This window comes from Canis lupus, chromosome 14, assembly GCF_048164855.1.
Source record: "Canis lupus baileyi chromosome 14, mCanLup2.hap1, whole genome shotgun sequence".
Classification (NCBI taxonomy): Eukaryota; Metazoa; Chordata; class Mammalia; order Carnivora; family Canidae; genus Canis; species Canis lupus.
This window is the reverse complement of record NC_132851.1, coordinates 41,114,451-41,132,509: the sequence shown is the minus strand read 5'-3', so window position 1 is coordinate 41,132,509 and position 18,059 is coordinate 41,114,451. Positions and strand designations below refer to the sequence as shown.

At 37.8% G+C, this 18,059-nt stretch overlaps 1 protein-coding gene across 4 annotated transcripts in view; it reads right to left on the bottom strand.

The window, feature by feature from the left end:
- Positions 1-1,283: 1,283 nt before the first annotated feature.
- SLC30A9 (solute carrier family 30 member 9) overlaps positions 1,284-18,059 on the bottom strand; it is a 79,737-nt gene continuing 62,961 nt past the window's right edge. For all 4 annotated transcript variants that reach the window (XM_072774841.1, XM_072774840.1, XM_072774842.1 and 1 more), the window contains 3 exons: positions 14,720-14,849; positions 12,581-12,694; positions 1,284-4,572 (listed from right to left, as the gene is read on the bottom strand). In XM_072774841.1, coding sequence (XP_072630942.1) covers positions 4,528-4,572; positions 12,581-12,694; positions 14,720-14,849 — 289 coding nt within the window. In that variant the 3' untranslated portion in view covers positions 1,284-4,527. The remainder of the gene's footprint in view (positions 4,573-12,580; positions 12,695-14,719; positions 14,850-18,059) is intronic.

The window sequence follows — 18,059 nt, the reverse complement described above, 5'->3', positions numbered from 1 at the left end:
AGGGAACGGGTGCGCGGGGCTCACGGGGGCGCCCAATGCCCGCGGGCGTCGGAGCCCCAAGTAAAGGCTTCCCATGCTGGGCGCGGCTCCCGCTGCCCCCCGGTGCCCCCCAGGGCTCAGCGCGCCGGGCCGGGTCATCCTGCGGGTGGCCTCTGGAGTCGTCCAGCCGACAGCCCGGAGCTCGGCTCTCGCAGGACCTCAGGGCGCCCGCGGCTCCGGCGGCTCCGGCGGCTCCGGCGGCTCCGGTGTCGGACCCGCACGAGCCTCGCCCGGCCAGGCATGAGCCCAGCCTCCCCCGGCGACACAACCACCCCGGTTGTGTTCGGCCCTGGGCTCCGGGCTCCGCGGGGACCTGCAGACCCCGACTTGTCCGAGCCCGAGCTGGGCCCCGCAGCTCCGCAACCGGCGGCCCCTGACCTCCCCTGCGATGCAAGGGACCTCGGCTGCTCGGCCGTGAGGTTGGGCGGCGCGGACACAAACCCTGTTACTCTGCTGGCGCAGGCACGACATCCCCACGGACCCCAAAGAGGCCTCCGCACGCTCTAAACCTTCGTGCTTCTATTTTTATTTTTTAAAAAAGATTTTTTGGGGGGGGGGGGCAAGCAGGGGAGCAGCAGAGGCTGAGGGAGCTGGGGCGGAGGCCAGGACCCCGGGATCACGGCCTGCGCCTCGGGCAGACGCTCAAGCAACTGAGCCACCCAGGTGCCCCTGCGCTGCTATTTTCAATGAATTTTGATTTGGGGGAGGGAACTGCGTGTTCTCAAAATACCAAATTACTTTCAGTAATTACTTTGGTTTTGTTTCTTGTAAAAAAGAAAATACAGCTGGAATTCCTATATTAGGATTAGTATAGGACTCATCATGGGCCCCAGGGCAGGCCGGCTCTAGGTTGTAGCTCTTAGTGTTCTTGTGTTTTCCTTTTTTTTCTCTGAATATGCTATTTAGACACATCTCAGAAGAAATGACCTAGTTAACATATTTAAATAATCTAGTTTTGCTAAAATGGAGCAATATATACCAAACACACATCCTAACAGGACGTTCACAGCAGTTCTCTTTACGCTGAAAACATAAAATGATTAAGTTGTCGCGTTTTGGTTTTGTAGAACCAGGAAACTTACAAACTAACAAGCCTACTCAATGAACAATAAATCGTTCAAAAATACAGACCTTTTAAGGTGAAATATACCTACAGTTTACAGGTTAGTTCTTATGAGCATATGAGGTAAAGAATGATTTCAGTTGACGAAACATTTATCAGGAAATAAAACTAGCAAGTGAAATGCTCTTACAGATGACGTTTATTAAGGAAAAAGCATCCTGAAGGACCAGGACCATCTTCATCAGCCAGCAAATCAGATGAAATACAATAGAATAGAAAGAAAAACTTTCTTTTCCATAAAACCGGAGTCTAGGAATGCTAGTAAATTAATGCGAATATAAAGGCTGCCAGACCAATCTTCTATATAAATACCTCCCAAATTTCCATTTCAGACAGGGATGAGGGATTTAGGGGAGACTGATCTTTGAATCATTTTACCTTCAATTCTTTGTTTCACTGACTTCTGACAGTTTGGTAAATTGGGGGTGGGGGTGGGGGGGTCATTGCATTTAAAAGAAACGCCAAGGTTTGACAAATGCAATCTAGGAAAGATAGTATGAATTCTAAGTGCCTTGCGATTTTCTGTAGTTCCCTGATTTCTACCTCAAAAAGTTATCAGATTTAAAACTGAAGTCATTTCCTGTAGATGGTATAATTTTAGCAAAAAGCATCTTCCAAATTATGAGATAATTAAGGTAACACTAAAACCATAAACCCAGAATTTGAGTCTGATGCCATTTTGTTATTCTGGGTTATCTGGTGTGTGGGTAGGAGGCTGTATGCAGAGATTAACTTTGTTTTTGAAAAAAAAAAAAAAAAGAAAAACTTGAAAATTTTCCAGTCTAATCCTCTGTATCTTCAGTACATTTCAGGAAGCTCCCTCTCTGGAATTGGGTGTCATCGGCCACTGGGATGGTCCACTTCGAAACAGGTCTCCATCCCTCATCCCGCCAACTGCTGTCGCCCACAGAAGGTGCCCCCTCGGACAGCTCGGGGCCGGGCTCCAGCTGAGCAGAGCTGCACCCTCCGCAGAGCTGAAGTCCAGCTCGATGCCCGCAGGAGTCATGGGGCCAGACCGCCCTTGTCACTGCCCAACGTTACTTTTGCAACTCTTCTACCCCAGAACTCTTCTACCTCAGAAGCTATTTCCCTTAAAAATATTAAGATTACAATGCTTAAATGTTCAAGCGATATCCATCAGGTCAAGACTTAAAGGAGAAGCATTAATTTGGAAAAACATAAAAATAAAAAACCTGAACTAGATATTTTCTTATTTTTAAAGAAAGAGGCTCAAATTCCCTGGTTTTAAAATTCAAATTTGACTCCAGTTTAAAAGGAGGAAAAAAAAAAAAAAAGAGTGAAGACAGCTCACATTTCCTAATTCCACAGAAATACTCAAATTCATAGATACTGCTGTACATCTTTATGTCAAATTTTGTTGAACTTTACAATATCAGTGCAGAACAGAAATGGAAAGAAAAGACAGAAACATAAGCCTTCTATTGTTACTTAAGATTAAGTATGACCTCAATCAAAATCAGATTAAAACACTCAACTATCAGGATTGGCTTCTTTTAGGGAATCCTTAAAAAAAATCTACCACTTAGAATAACTTCTGCACACCAACTCTGACTTTTTTTTCTAAATGAGTTCATTCCTCTCGTGTAGCTATGTGAAATTTTTCAGAGTAATTTCACGGGGAGGAAATTGGATACAATTTGGTCCCTTCCCATATGGCAGTGACAGAGACGAACAAATGGGAAGTGGGAAGGGGAGGGAAGAAGACAGAAGAAGTAGAGTGGAGTATAATGGGTAAAAAACAGTTTAAAAAAAAAAAAACACAAAGGAAGGGTAAAGAATTTGAAACCATAACAGGATCAAATTATGTGTGTACCTAACAATTTTATATCTTCAAAAATAAAATGAGAATGTAATTTCACTTAAAATGTACAACATGCAAAGTACTCTATAACGGTAAAAAAATGTACCCCAATATAAATTTTTGTAATTTTCCAATAAATGGCATTTCTGGATCAAAAAATTACCATTATAAACCCTTTAGTCAAATGTTTATTTTTTTGCTTCCAGCATTACAATTTGCTGTGATTCATAAACTTCAATCTAAGTAAGTTTTTAAGACACTGACCTCATACAAATTAGTTAAGTCTTTAGGTCAAACACTTATCGAGCAAAGACCTCCCCCAGCCACCACTCGCCTGGACAATGCTCACTGCCCCCGAACGATTTAAAGTGCATATGAGTTGCTTTGATGAATGGAGACACAGCTGTAGTTTTGCACTAAATTTTCCATTATTGAACTGTATGTTTTTTTCACCTTGATACCTTATGATCACTAGAAAGCTACTCACTTACATGTGTAGCCATATACTATGTTAAATGCCCATTTATAACTGCGAGAAATTCACATTAGACACGCTATTGACTATGATATTATACAAAATCATGGCCACAAAGTTTCTGCATAAGAGATTTACTTCTCTTTCTCTTAAAGAAGAAATATCCCACAGTTCAGATTTACATGAGTAGTGCCTTTTTAAATAAATTAAAAATAAAATGCTGTCCTGTCTGTAAAATTATAAATATTTCTAGCCCATTTTACAGGATGTTAAAATGCTTATAAATGCATTATCTCCTAGTAAATACACACTATGGCACTGAAGCCAGTTCAAAAACAAAAACAAAAAAGCAGCTATCAAATTGGCTTATGGAAACATATAGGGTTATTCAGTATCTCCTACATGGGAAAAATTAAACTAAATAAAGAAAAAAGGCTAAGGAGAGAGAAGAAATTTGACAAAATGGCAACTACTATAACCTAAAAGAGTGAACTGACATGTCTTCCTTCAATGCAGTAAGTAAGCCATTTCTGGAATGAACATTTATGGGTAACTAGGTTGGAAGAGGGTTCCTCTTAGTGCTCAGGGCACAATTATGTAGAAATAATTTCCATATTCTATACGAAAAAAACAGAATGACTGTTTAGAAACCAAGATTTAGCCAGAATGTTCAAGACTGGCAGGTTTTGATGGAGTGAAATCTGCAGTGGTCATAAATTAAAAATCGTAATCTTATGGATTATTATTTTTACCAATGTGAAGACAGGAAACATGATTGCAAAGTACAAGACACCCTGACAGGGTAAGATGAAAAATTATGAACAAGTTAAATAAAATGTTCCCTATTGAAACATAAAAACATGATCTCCCAATTGATTCAACTTGTAATGTCTCTTAGAAGCAGGAAGTAGTATTTAGTTCTGTAGACTGAACTGCCCTTCACATGAAGTATTTCCTCCATCTTAAAAAAAACACCGCTTCTGAATGGCATGGACTCCTTTGGTGTGGGAGAGCAGGCTCGCCGAACTTGTTTCCACGGCTTCCTCGAAGTGATTCATTCCATCAAATCTATAGTATCTCCAAATCTACATGTCGAACTTCGGGATTTCGTTTCTAGAAGGAAAGATCACCACCATGTTATTCATAGCAAAACAGATTTTTGTTTCCTTTTATTCCTTTAGATCACACTAAAGTCATGGAAAACATAAGGTCAAACAATTTCATGGTAGCGTATTAGTGGATAAAAATCAACAGATGAATATTATACGCTATAAACAAGAGGTAAGCAGCCCTACCTCCCTGAGTTTGTTCATATGTTCATTAATACAGTAATGGAGTAAGAATCTCATACGTGCCAAACATCACAAAGCCCTGGAAACACCCTCATTTGTGGTAAAAAAAAAAAAAAAAAAATCACTGCAAGACAATAATAATCAGGGCAGCCCAGGTGGCTCAGCAGTTTAGCGCTGCCTTTGGCCCAGGGCGTGATCCTGGAGCCCCAGGATTGAGTCCCACGTTGGGCTGCCTGCATGGAGCCTGCTTCTCCCTCTACCTGTGACTCTGCCTCTCTGTGTGCCTCTCTCATGAATAAATAAATAAAATCTTTAAAAAAAAGACAATTCTAATAAAAAAAATAAACGGATACTCACTTAATGTATATACCTTACAGCAACCCATATAGTTTTGGGCCAGGCTAGAAAGTGGAGCTATGATTATTAAATAAGACTGTTCCTGACTTGGGGAATCAGTTTAGGCAGGGAGCCAAGTATACCAATAATCATCTATGAGATATAGCATTAGAGCTAATAATAACAAGAGTTAACATTTAAGGAGATCAAGTCCCGCATCAGGCTCCCTGCACGGAGCCTGCTTCACCCTCTGCCTATGTCTCTGCCTCTCATGAATAAATAAAATCTTAAAAAAAAATTAAAAATAAAAAGGAGCATTTGCTCTGTGTCAAGTCCTGTGCTAAGTAAGGGACTTTACATGCACACGCCTGTTTTAAAATCCTCTAATAACTTGGGGCGCCTGGGTGGCTCAGGTGGTTAAGCATCTGCCTTCGGCTCAGGTCATGATCCCAGGGTCCTGGGATCAAGCCCCGCATCAGCTCCCTGCTCAGAGGGGAGTCTGCTTCTCCCTCTCCCTCTGCCCATCCCCCCACCACCTTGTTCATGCTTGCTCTGTCACTCTCTCAAATAAATAAATAAAATCTTTAAAAAAAAATTCTCTAATAACTCAGTCATTTCCATTTCACATATGAGAAGACTGAAGTTTGAAGAAATTAACCAACCTGCCCAAAGTTACATAGCTAGAACTGATGAAGCCAGAATAGATCCCAGACCCCAAGCTCCTAACTATTACAATGTCCTATAAGGCTAATTCTGGGAACAAAAATATCAGATCTACGGACTCCTGAGGTCCAGCAAGACTTCACTGAGGATACAATAGCTATACAAGGCTTGAAAGTAGTGAGTTTTCCAGAGATGATGATGAAAAGGACCCAGACAGGAGAAGGAGCATGAGCGGTTGGGGAGCCTGAGAAGTATGTACTGGCAGTACGGTGTAGTGAGTCACAGAAGTTGCAAAAAGGAGAGGATTAGTAACGAGGCTGGAAAGGCAAGCAGAAACCAAGTTGTGAAAAAATTTAAATGCTCGTTTAAGGAACTTCAAGTCAAAAACAACAGAAAGTATCTTTATTACATGCCTACCCTGCGCCAGGCACCGGGTACACAACAACATACAGGAAAAAAGCAGTCCCTGCCTTGGATGAACTTTTTTGTCTAGTGAGGAAACGCAGGCAGATAAGCAGGAAATTTTAACAGCCTGCTACTTAGAGAGCAAGGTAAAGGTCTTGGGATTTTATCTGTATGGGTACAAAACTGAGGGACACCTAACTCACTCTGTGGGGGAATTAAAAGTGTAATAAGATGTAATATAAAGACACTGTGAAAACGGAGGGCAGAGAGAACACACAAAACTAACTATATAACTAATCCAGATCTATCAAAGAGGAAATAAATAACATTTAAGTCTGGAGAAGCAATTTAAGACTTTTGTATAGAAATATGGCAGTAAATATAAACAAAATACTAAAAATGGTTATCTCTGAGCAGAAGGATTGAGGAGGGTGAGGCAAGTGACACTTCTATTGCTAAGCTTTTCAGTTGTTTAACCTTACCCATTTTGTGTGTTATTTGATAAAAATTGTAAAAATAGGGGTGCCTGACTGGCTCAGTTGGAAGAGCATGTGTGACTCGATCTTAAGTTCAAGTCCCATGTTGGATGTAGAGATTACTTAAATTAATATTACATAAATGGATAAAGAAATCAATATGGGGAAAAAACTCTTCTAAGAGATTCTGATAATCGGTCAGGATTAATAATACCTAACTTAAAAAATAAAAGATAATATCCTAGGGAGGGCACCTGGGTGCTCAGGTCATGATCGAAAAATCCCAGGATCAAGGCCCATGTCAGGCTCTGTGCTCAGCGGGAAGCCTGTTTCTCCCCCTCCCTTAGCCCCTCCTCACTCATGCTCGCTCTCTCACTCTCTCTCAAATAAATAAAATCTAAAAACATCCTACGAACATTTGTATATTCCTCTCCTGGGTGGTTCAGCGGTTGAGCGTCTCTGCCTTCAGCCCAGGGTGTGACCCTGGGGTCCCGGGATCGAGTACCGCATCAGGCTCCCCACAGGGAGCCTGCTTCTCCCTCTGCTGTGTCTTTGTCTCTTTCTATGTCTCTCATGAATGAATGAATGAATGAATGAATGAATGAATAATATAATAAAATCTTTAAAGGAATTCTTTATTTATTTATTTATTTATTTATTTATTTATTTATTTATTTCATTCATTCATTCATTCATTCATTCATAGAGACACAGCTAGAGAGAGAGAGGCAGAGACACAGGCAGAGGGAGAAGCAGGCACTATAGGCACTATGCAGGGAGCCTAATGTGGGACTCGATCCCGGGTCTCCAGGATCACGCCCTGGGCTGCAGGCAGCGCTAAACCGCTGTGCCACCGGGGCTGCCCTTTAAAGGAATTCAATTATTAAGATGAAAATATGATGTAATACTGGAGTTTAGCTCCAGATACAGCATTCTATCTACTGAGTGTGCACCGAGATTTTTCTTATTAGTTTCGTTCAAGTATACCTGGGGGTACTTTCCTCTTGGATCCTAATGCAAGAATGGCCAGGGGACCCCCAAACATGGGGGTACATTCTTTTTTCTCAATGTTCTCATTACCTTAAACTATGTGCTCCATCTAGAATTCCCTAAATTCAGTACAGAATAAACAAAGATTTCCTCAAACAGAAACAAAACTGAATTTTATTTTCCCTTTCTAATTCTCCCTAACCCATCCCAATATCACTTGAAAAGTTTAGCTATTAATAGAAAATCTGAAATTATTCTCTCTAAAAAAAACACTATATAACAAATAAATAAATAAAATAAATAAAAATAAATAAAAATTTAGTCTCAAGAAAAAAACTAAACAGTTGATTATGTTTTAAGATCAAGTTTTTAGAGAGAAAACCATCAAATCCCTAAAACGTAATGTGCCAAATACAAAGAAGAAACACACAAAATATTTGCTGAATAAATAAAAAAAAGCATTAATATCCTTAGATTTCAATGTTTAGTACCTACCAAGAGATCACGTGCATAGCAGAAACTGAATCAATATTGTTAATAGAATTAAAAATCAATTAACTGGTATTCAACTTATAATTTTCATTCATTTGTTTAATACTTACTTTTTTTATGATTTTATTTATTTGACAGAGAGAGAGCAAGCACAAGCAGGAAGAGCAGCAGAGGAAGGAGAAGCAGGCTCCCGCTGAGCAGGGAGCCCTATGTGGGGCTCGACATCACGTCCTGAGCCACCAAGAGTCAGATGCCCAACGGACTGTGCTACCCAGGTGCCCCTCAACAAATACTTATTGTTTACTCTGTCCCAGGCACTCTCCAATTCAAACATTTTACAGACAAATTTATTTCAAAACTCACTATGGACAGGTAAAAACCACACCGTGATTTACTTTGCAATACTACAGACTCAAGAAAATGCTACAGGAGGATGCAATTCAAGAAGCAAAAGACAGAGTAAAGAGCAGAACATTTAACTGGAATACTGCTCATTAGGAATTTGCAAATACTACAGCATCTTCCCACTGAATTAATTCTCAATAGAATTATTGCCTCCCAAACAAAAAACTACTTGGAGGGACGTGAGAAGGGTCTATCGACAGACTGAAATATAGAAGTAGCACCAAAATGTTTTAATTAACAGTTCAAAGAACTTCAAAATAAAACAAAATATATTTCACATTTATAATATGGGACTTCATAAATTCGCTTCCATTATTTTTTATGTTTTTACATAGAACTATCCAAGTTATAGATTTTATGCCAAAAATACTATCTAGTCTCAAAATTAGATCAATGGCATTACTTAACAGAGATGGCTATACTGCTAAATTTCATCACTGAGTGTGATCTTCCAAAGTAATTCAATAATTATTAAATTTAAACTTAGAAGGCAACCATGCTAGAGTACTTTTCAAAAAGAAGGGGATACGCCAAAATTTTAGTTTTCAAAAGAAAATCAGCTGATTTTCATAACAAGAAAAAAGAATCACATTCATGCACTCTCTTGGTTTGGTGCCTCAACAATGAAGAACTTTTCCTCTAAGATAAATTAAGCCTTATTACCTTAGAGAGGTTTCTAACCTGAGAATATGGGTTAAACTTTGCTTCCTGGTTTAAAGATTTAAAATTCAAAAACACGTATGAATTAGTTGTCTATTAAAGGTTTAATAGCTTCTAATTAAAGCACAAAGTTAGCTAAACAAAACAATAAACTTATTTGATTGTGATAAGAGTAAATATAAGAACGACCAATTTGTTAACTTAAATCTGGTTTCTGACTTACTGTTTCTATTCCAGAGTAAAGCTAAGGGGCATCTGGGTGGCTCAGGGATTGAGCGTCTGCCTCTGGCCCAGGGCATGACCCTAGGGTCCCGAGATCGAGTCCCACATCAGGTTCCCCCACAGGGAGCCTGCTTCTCCCTCTGCCTGTGTCTCTGCCTCTCTCTCTGTGTGTCTCACGAATGAATAAATACAATCTTAAAAAAAAAATAAAGGGGGAGCTGCAGAGGGAGGGGGAGAAGCAGGCTCCCTACTGAGAAGGGAGCCCAACGTGGGGCTCGATCCCAGGACTCTGGGATCAAAAGCTGAGCTGAAGGCAGCCACTTACTTAACAGACTGAGGGGCCCCTTCTAGGAATCTTTTTTTTTTTTTTTTAATTTTTATTTATTTATGATAGTCACAGAGAGAGGCAGAGACACAGGCAGAGGGAGAAGCAGGCTCCATGCACTGGGAGCCCGACGTGGGATTCGATCCCGGGTCTCCAGGATCGCACCCTGGGCCAAAGGCAGGCGCCAAACCGCTGCACCACCCAGGGATCCCGGAATCTTCTTAAATGAACAAAATGAATGTTACTTCAAGGAAAACAACATTTGTTGCTAATGGTAAAATGCAAGGTTTCAAATGAAAATCAGAATGCTAAAAAACTTGTATCTACTACCGTGACCCTGAGAGCTTCCCAATACTTAGAAGCATATCACCATTTCAAAGATGGGCATAAACTCAGTTTATTAGTATTTTCCAAATGACCAAATCATAACAATCTGGAATCATGCATGGCTTAAAAGATCCAACGTACAAAGACAATGGATTTTAAAGTACCAGTGTATAGTAGATAATTAATCCTACCTACAAAGAGGTCTGGCCTTGGCCCTTGGCCACTGGGAGGTGATCTCTAGGCCCTTGGAATGTCCTGATAATTCTGTCTTTATCTTTGGCCACACAGTATATGCTATATATCCAGGAGAGACTAGAGACTTAAAGTGTCACTTTTTCTTAGGAAAGGCTAGAGGTGAAAGGTTGGCCACCATCAACAAAATCTCTGGACATCAAGGTTCAGTTAAGCTTCCCTGGTTGGCAATACTCTGTGCAAACTGTCACATATCATAGCCAGGAAAATAACGGTGTCCATGACTCCAAGGGGAGAGGACAACTGAAATTTTGTGTCTGGAACTCTGTCCTATGCACCTCTTCCCTTGGCTAGTTTTAATCTGTATCTTTTCATTGTAATAAATCATAACCATGAGTATAAAAAGCATTCAGTGGGGGCACATGGGTGGTACAGCAGGTCAAGTGCCCGACTCTGGTTTTGGCTCTGGTCATGACCTGAAGTTATCTTAAGATCAAGCCCTGCGTTGGGCTCTGTGCTCAGTGTGGAGTCTGCTTGGGATTCTCTCTCCCTCTCCCCCTATGCCCCTCCTGCTTATGCTCTCTCTCTCTAAATAATCTTTTTAAAAATAAATAAATAAAAGTATTCAATGAGGGATCTCTGGGTGGCGCAGCGGTTTAGCGCCTGCCTTTGGCCCAGGGCACGATCCTGGAGACCCGGGATCGAATCCCACGTCGGGTTCCCGGTGCATGGGGCCTACTTCTCCTTCTGCCTGTGTCTCTGCCTCTCTCTCTCATTGTGTGTGACTATCATAAATAAAGAAAAAAAAAAATTTAAATCTTTAAAAAAAAAAAGTATTCAATGAGTTTTGTGAGTCCTTTTTGTGAATTATCAAACCTGAGGGTAAAATGAGTAACCACTTGAAATTTGCAACTGGCGTCAGAAATGAGGGTGATCTTGTGGACTGTGCCCCCTAACTTCACAAACAGCATGTGAAAAGTTCTCTGATATAGTTTCAGATTCCACATTACAACTAAGCTTTAAGAGGCTACCAGTTGTTAGTATTGATGTACTATCCAAAGAAAATATCACAATTATCTGAAAAGGCTGTAAGGATACTTTTAAAGATTCCTCCCTTTTCTTCATATCCATCAATCAAAACAATATATGTCAACAGAATGAATGCAGAAGCAAATATGGGAATACAGCGGTCTTAGATTTTGGCAAAAATGTAAAACAATACCACTGTTTTCACTTTTTTTTTTTTTCCCCATTTTGGAAACTATAGTTACTTTCACTAAAATGTTATTTATATTAACATGTAATAGTTTATTATAGTTCTTAAACAAATATTTTTAAAACCTTCAGTTTTAATTTGTGATTTAGTTAAATATCAATAAATATTAATTAAAATAAATAAAAGCTCTTTGGGTCCTGAATAATTCTTAAGAATATAAAGAATCTTAAGATGAAAATATTTGAGAATTGCTCATCTACAAACTTGAAAAGCATGTTGTCAACTATAATATTAACATAAACAAAATCATATTATTTGAAGTGCTTCTATTAATCTGGTACCTAGAGTCCAAAAGAAAAAATAATAAGTACTGACAAAAATGTTTCCTTTCAACTTTTGTGATTTCCCTTCAACTTTTAACAAAACTAACGAATGGTCAACATCAACTAAAGAAAATACATTGCCAAAAAAAAAAAAAAAGAAAATACATTGCCTTCAACAAGCTATGTATGTTACAGATCATTTATAAGTTTTATTTATTGCAAAAACTTGAACTCAAGAGTCAATAAATGACAATCTGAGAACACTAAGATATTCTTAAAGATAGTCTTATCAGGTAATATTTCAGTAAAACCAGGTAATATTTCAGTAAAAAACCAATAGGCTCCAACTGAACAGAAGCAAAAAAGAAAATACAAATTAATGACAGATGGAGTAAAACGAAGATATATGTATATGTTCAAGGTCACACTGGTTTTTCAAACTTTTGAAGAGAATCTAGTTTCCCTTTCACCTTTTTCTAGAAACTCTCAAAATGCTTTTTATTTCGAAACAAAAAATCTTTGACTACTTTAGAATAAGCAAGCAGTGTAGAATAGTGGTTGAAAGAAGAGAATTTGGAATTGACCAATGAAGGTTGAAATCTCAAACCCTTACTTACTTCCTTTAGTAAATCACCCAACTTCTCTAACCCAGTGATTTTTCCTGCTCACAACTACCAGTCATGCACCATGAGGTTACTGAGAAGATAAACATACACCTGTGATATAATCAGCATAGTGACACAGACACAGTACTCAAGAAAACAGCTGGCATTATGATTATTATGAATATATCTTACTTTCAGTTCCTTCTCAAGTCTATCTACTTCAGCTCCTAAAGTGTCAATAATATTTTCTCCATGTTTAAGCATGAAGGTCTCTAGTTCTTCAGGAGTTTTCACTTCTTGAATTTCCTATAAAGAAAATGATAGCAGGAAGACAAAATAACTTTTTAAAAAATCATAGTAGTACACTGATGATTTCTTTTAAAAATTATAGCACCATTAAGTCTAATGAAAACTTTCATGCTATATAGGTGATGGACCACTTCTGAAAAAAATTTAATTCCACAAGAAATTAAGTATAATACTTTACAGAGAGAGCATTACAAAATTAGTAGGAAAAGAACAGACTATTCAGTAAGTTGTGCCAGGGCAATTATTTTTCTACAGGAAAAAAAAGATTAAACCCCTAGGTAGATCATTGAACAAACAAACAAAAAAATTCTTTAAGTGAAATAAAAAAAAAAAAAATTCAGGGTAGAAAACCACAAAACTTTTAGAAAAAAAAGGAGACTATTTTTATGATACTGGAATAAGGAAGTATTTCTCAAGCAAGATAATAAAAAAGCCTTGAGAAAAAAATTATAAATTGGACATAAAGTCAAACACACTAAACCTTCTGTACAACAACAAAGTGAAATGGTAAATCACAAACTAGTAAAAGATATCTGCATATACACAACTGAGGAAGGATTAGTGCAATATATTAAAAATAAAATGTTTGTTAATTTGCCAAAATAACAGAAATTAAATAAACAAGCAAGTAGAAGAAATCCCAATGGTCAATAAATTTCAATGCTTGCTAACTTCACTACTACCAGGGGAAAGAGAAATCATAATTAAATACAAATTGTAATTTTCATATCAATTGTAACGACAAAAATTTCAAAACTGTCAATATAATACAATCTAATAAGAATGTGAAGCAATAGAAACTTTGATGTACAGACAGTGGAAATTAAATTGACACACTTTGGCGAAAAATTTGCCAATATCTAAGGAAGCTGAAGGTAAGTTTGTTTTGTTTTGTTTTTAGGTAAGCTCCACACGCAGCATGGAGCCCAATACGGGGCCTGAACTCACGACGCTGAGATGGAGACCTGAGTGGAAATCAAGAGTTGGACACTTAGCCTCCAGCCACTCAGGGCCTCAGGTTGACTCTACGGCCCAACTATTTTATATCTAGCTGTACGGTACCCTAAATATATTCTTACATATTTGAACAAGGAAATACACAAGAATGCCATTGTGGACATAAATGCCCATCAAATGAAGACTGGATAAAAACACTGCATTATATTCATGGGAGAATATCATGTACAATTAAAATAAACTAGAATATTAATATATGCTAATATATTAGAAGTTACTATGAACACATGTATGCGTGTATATGTTAACATGGAGGAATCTCAAAACCATGCTGCTAACCCGAGAGAGGAAATCGATGGTATGATACCATTTACATCAATTTTTAAATATCCAAAATGCTACTATATACTATGCTAAGAAAAGTGTGATGAAAGGTATGAAAACTGAATGGAGGGGCGCCCGGGGTAGCTCAGTCAGTTAAGCAACTGCCTTCGGCTCAGGTCATGATCCCGGGATCCTGGGATCGAGCCTCACATCTGGCTCCCTGCTCAGCGGAGAGTCTGCTTCTCCTCTCCTCCCCTCTCTTGCTATCTCTGGCACTATCTCTGTCTCTCATAAACAAATAAACAAATAAAAAATAGTATTTTAAAAACTGAATGGAAATGACAACACTAAATTCAAGACAATTTTTAGTCGTAGGGATGGAGGAAGAAGAATGGGACCTAGAAGGGGAAAACAAGGGGTTCATCTGTTTTTTAACAACTTATTTCCTTTTTCAAGATCCTAAGCAAAGATAGTAGACTAAAATGTTAAAATTTGACAAAGGCAAGTGGGTAACCTTTGCACTGTTCATTATATTATCTTCTAAAATAATATAGTTTGCTCCTCTGCTGTCTCCTCCCACCTATTCTACAGCAAATAAAACGGTCTCTCTCCAATTTTGGAACCCTAAGAAGTTGAAAGCCTAACTGACTTTAAGACCTGTAAAAGTTTCTTTTTATTTACTTAAAAAGTTATTTTTCTAACCCTTGACTATTTAAGAAAACAGTGAGTATATAAACTTACCTGTAGCATTTGGTCAAAATCTTGTTTCTCCAAATATGATCTTGTAACAACTCGTCCATCAAAATCTACTTCTGCCTTAAATCTTACTTTCCCTAATCCCAGATCTGTGGCTTTAACATCATGAATTGCCCTGCAATCAATAACAATGCACATAAATTTATATACGCTATGCACACATACACATTTTAATGTTACAAAGTACAGAATTTTTTTTTCCCCATCAGTGATGAAAATACACCAAAACAGGTTTCAGTATTCACCATTAAGTGCCATCTACAACTATCCAAACAAACGTCCATTTAGATATTTTTGCATAATGCCGAAGATGCAAACTTAATATATATTATTTTATGGTTTGTATATACATGAATTATATAGTTTGTGGATTAAAAAATTAACTCTAAATCTTTTTTCCACAATGTTGTCATATGGTCTTATAATCCTTTTTTAAAAAGTTTCTTTAAAAGCCTTCATACACATCTGTGAAGTACTCTATTGGAATGAAGTTAATAATAACTACCTAAAAGGATTTGATATGGTAAATAATAACCAACACATACATAAAATGTTTCACATGGATGCAACTACATGGTAGGCATTTAATGAATGGAATTCCGAATGTAGATAAGTTGGCACCTTTACAGATTATAAAACTGCCCCAGAGGGGCCTAAGCGACTTGCCTATGGTAATTCAGCTAGTCCACAGCAGACGCAGGACTCCCCTCCAGATCTTTAGACACTCAAACAGAGTGGTTTTATTTATTATTTATTTTTATTTATTATTATTATTTATTATTATACCATTCCGTCTCCCAGAAAGGGAAGCCGATATTCTAGGGTTGTAGCTGCTTTTCACCTCTTCTGCCCTAACCCTCAGTAATCAATCTTCTGTAGAAAACCACTGAGAAATTCTATTCTATGATAACCACTATTAACATCTTTTCTTTATGGGATATATAAAATAAAAAACACTCTGAATCCTGGGAATATAGAAAGCTTTAGGAAAACAAACATAAACGAGACTCCAAATACTCAAAACATCCGACCCTAATTTCTGAGTGATCCTGAGCAAGTTACTAAATACTGAGTCTAAAATTCTTTAGCCATAGCACTATAGAAGCATCTTTATCAACTAGGATAAAAATAAAAATGATTTAATAAAGTTATATATGCGCAAAATGAAACAAAACTTGTCCAGGCTGGCAAGAAGCTATACACTTTTTTCTTTTTAAAAAAGTGTATCTGCCTTAGTCCTAACAAAATACAAACTTCATTATTTTACTAATACTAAATTGCAGTAAATGCAAATATTCACATACTGTTTCCTTATGTTCTTATACATAAGTAACTGCAGATAGAAAAGTGTTTGTAATAAGCTGCTTCTCTGCCACAGCTCCTGAAGACCCTACATCCTGCCCTCAAACCCTCACACAATCCCCTCTCTGTGAATGTGGGCTAGAGCTAAGGGCTTGTAACCAAGGGAACATGGCAAAGTGAGAAACTATCATTTCTAAGATTAGATGACGAATCTGTGACTTTACTGTGCACGCTAGGAGGAAGTAAGCTGCCATGTTGGAGAAGCCCGTGCCATAAGGAACCAAATCCTGTCAACAATTACAGGAGCAGGCTTAGAAGCAGATCCCTCCCCAGGACACGCCTCTGGTCCCAACCAACATGTTGACTGCAGTCATGACCTGAGCTAAAGGCGGACGCTTACCCGACTGAGCCACCCAGGCGCCCAAATAACCTTGTAAATAACCAGTGCCCAAAGGAGAAATCAAAAGTGAAATCAGATAATACTTTGGAATGAATGAAAATGAAGATACAACATACCAAACTGTATAGGATACAGTGAAAGTAATAGAAGGAAATTTCTAACTATAAAAGCCTACTTTTTTTTAAAAAAGGTTATCAAATGAAAAACTTAAACTACCATCTTAAGATACTGGAAAGAAAAGCAAGCTAAACCTAAAGCATGCAGAAGAAAGGAAATAATATAGATCAGAGCAGAAATTGATGAAATAGAGAAAAAACCAAAATCAAACTAAAAGCTGGTTTTCTGAAAAGATCAAAACTGACAAACCTTTAGCTAGACTGGCCAAGAAAAAAGGAGAGAAGACAAATTACTAGAGTCAGAAGTGAAAGAAATATTACCACCAACCCTAAAGAAATAGAAAGGATTATAAAGGAAAATTAGGAACAGTTCTATGCCAACAAATTAGATAACTTTTAGAACTGATGCACAAATTCCTAGAAAAACATAAAACTATTGAAACTGACTTGAGAAGAAACAGACAATCTGAAGGGACCTGTAAAAAGTAAATAGGTAGAGTAAGTATTTAAAAAACTACCCACACAGAAAAGCCCATGCCCAGAGAACACTGCTGGCCAATTCTACCAAACATTAAAAGAAGAAATAATACCAATTCTTCACAAGCTTTTCTAAAAAATTGAAGAGAAGACTTCCCAACTCATTCTGTATTGTCAATATTACCTTCATACCAAAACCAGACCAAGGTATTACGAGGAAAGGATATTAACATGGATTAATCAAGTACTAAGTCTAATAATACTGATTCTAAGAACACTCAACTTCTAAACTAGATCTAGCTAGGTATTTTTCCAAATTAAAAATGTAAGGTTTGGAATATAAATCTAGTAAAATTTACTCATTTGTTTTACTGATTCAGATATACAGGTCATTATTAAAAGATTTAACTTAGATTCTGGTTATAAGGGGGGTGCCTGGGTGGCTGAGTCTGTTAAAAGCATTCCACTCTTGATTTTGGCTCCGGTCACGATCTCAGGGCTGTGGGATCATGCCCCAAGGCAGGCTCCATGCTCAGTGGGAAGTCTGCTTGAGATTCTTTCCCTCTGCCCACCCCCCAACTTGTATTTTCTATAAATAAATAAATCTTTTTTAAAAAAAAGATATGGTTATAACACAGAAGAAAAACGCATTCTTCTAAAGTTCAACCTACATATGTAGCTAGTAGGAAATTGAGATTTTTAAAGGCTTACTCTTTCCATATCACTCTGAAGCTTGAATTTCACTAAAAAGTACTAATTAGAACGCTGTATCTCTTTTGATTACCTGATTACCCCTTAAGTCCTCAGTTCTTCTTCTTCTTCTTCTTTTTTTTTTTTTTTTTTTTTTTTTTTTTTTTTTTTTTTTAAGTAAACTCTACCCCTAATGGGGGGCTTGGAACTCACAACTCAGAGATTAAGAGTTGCATACTCTACTGACTGAGCCAGCCAGGTGCCCCGTCAAGTTTTTCATCTTTATATCATTTAAAAGATAAAGACAATAATGAAAAACTTTTAAAATAAACTAAAACAA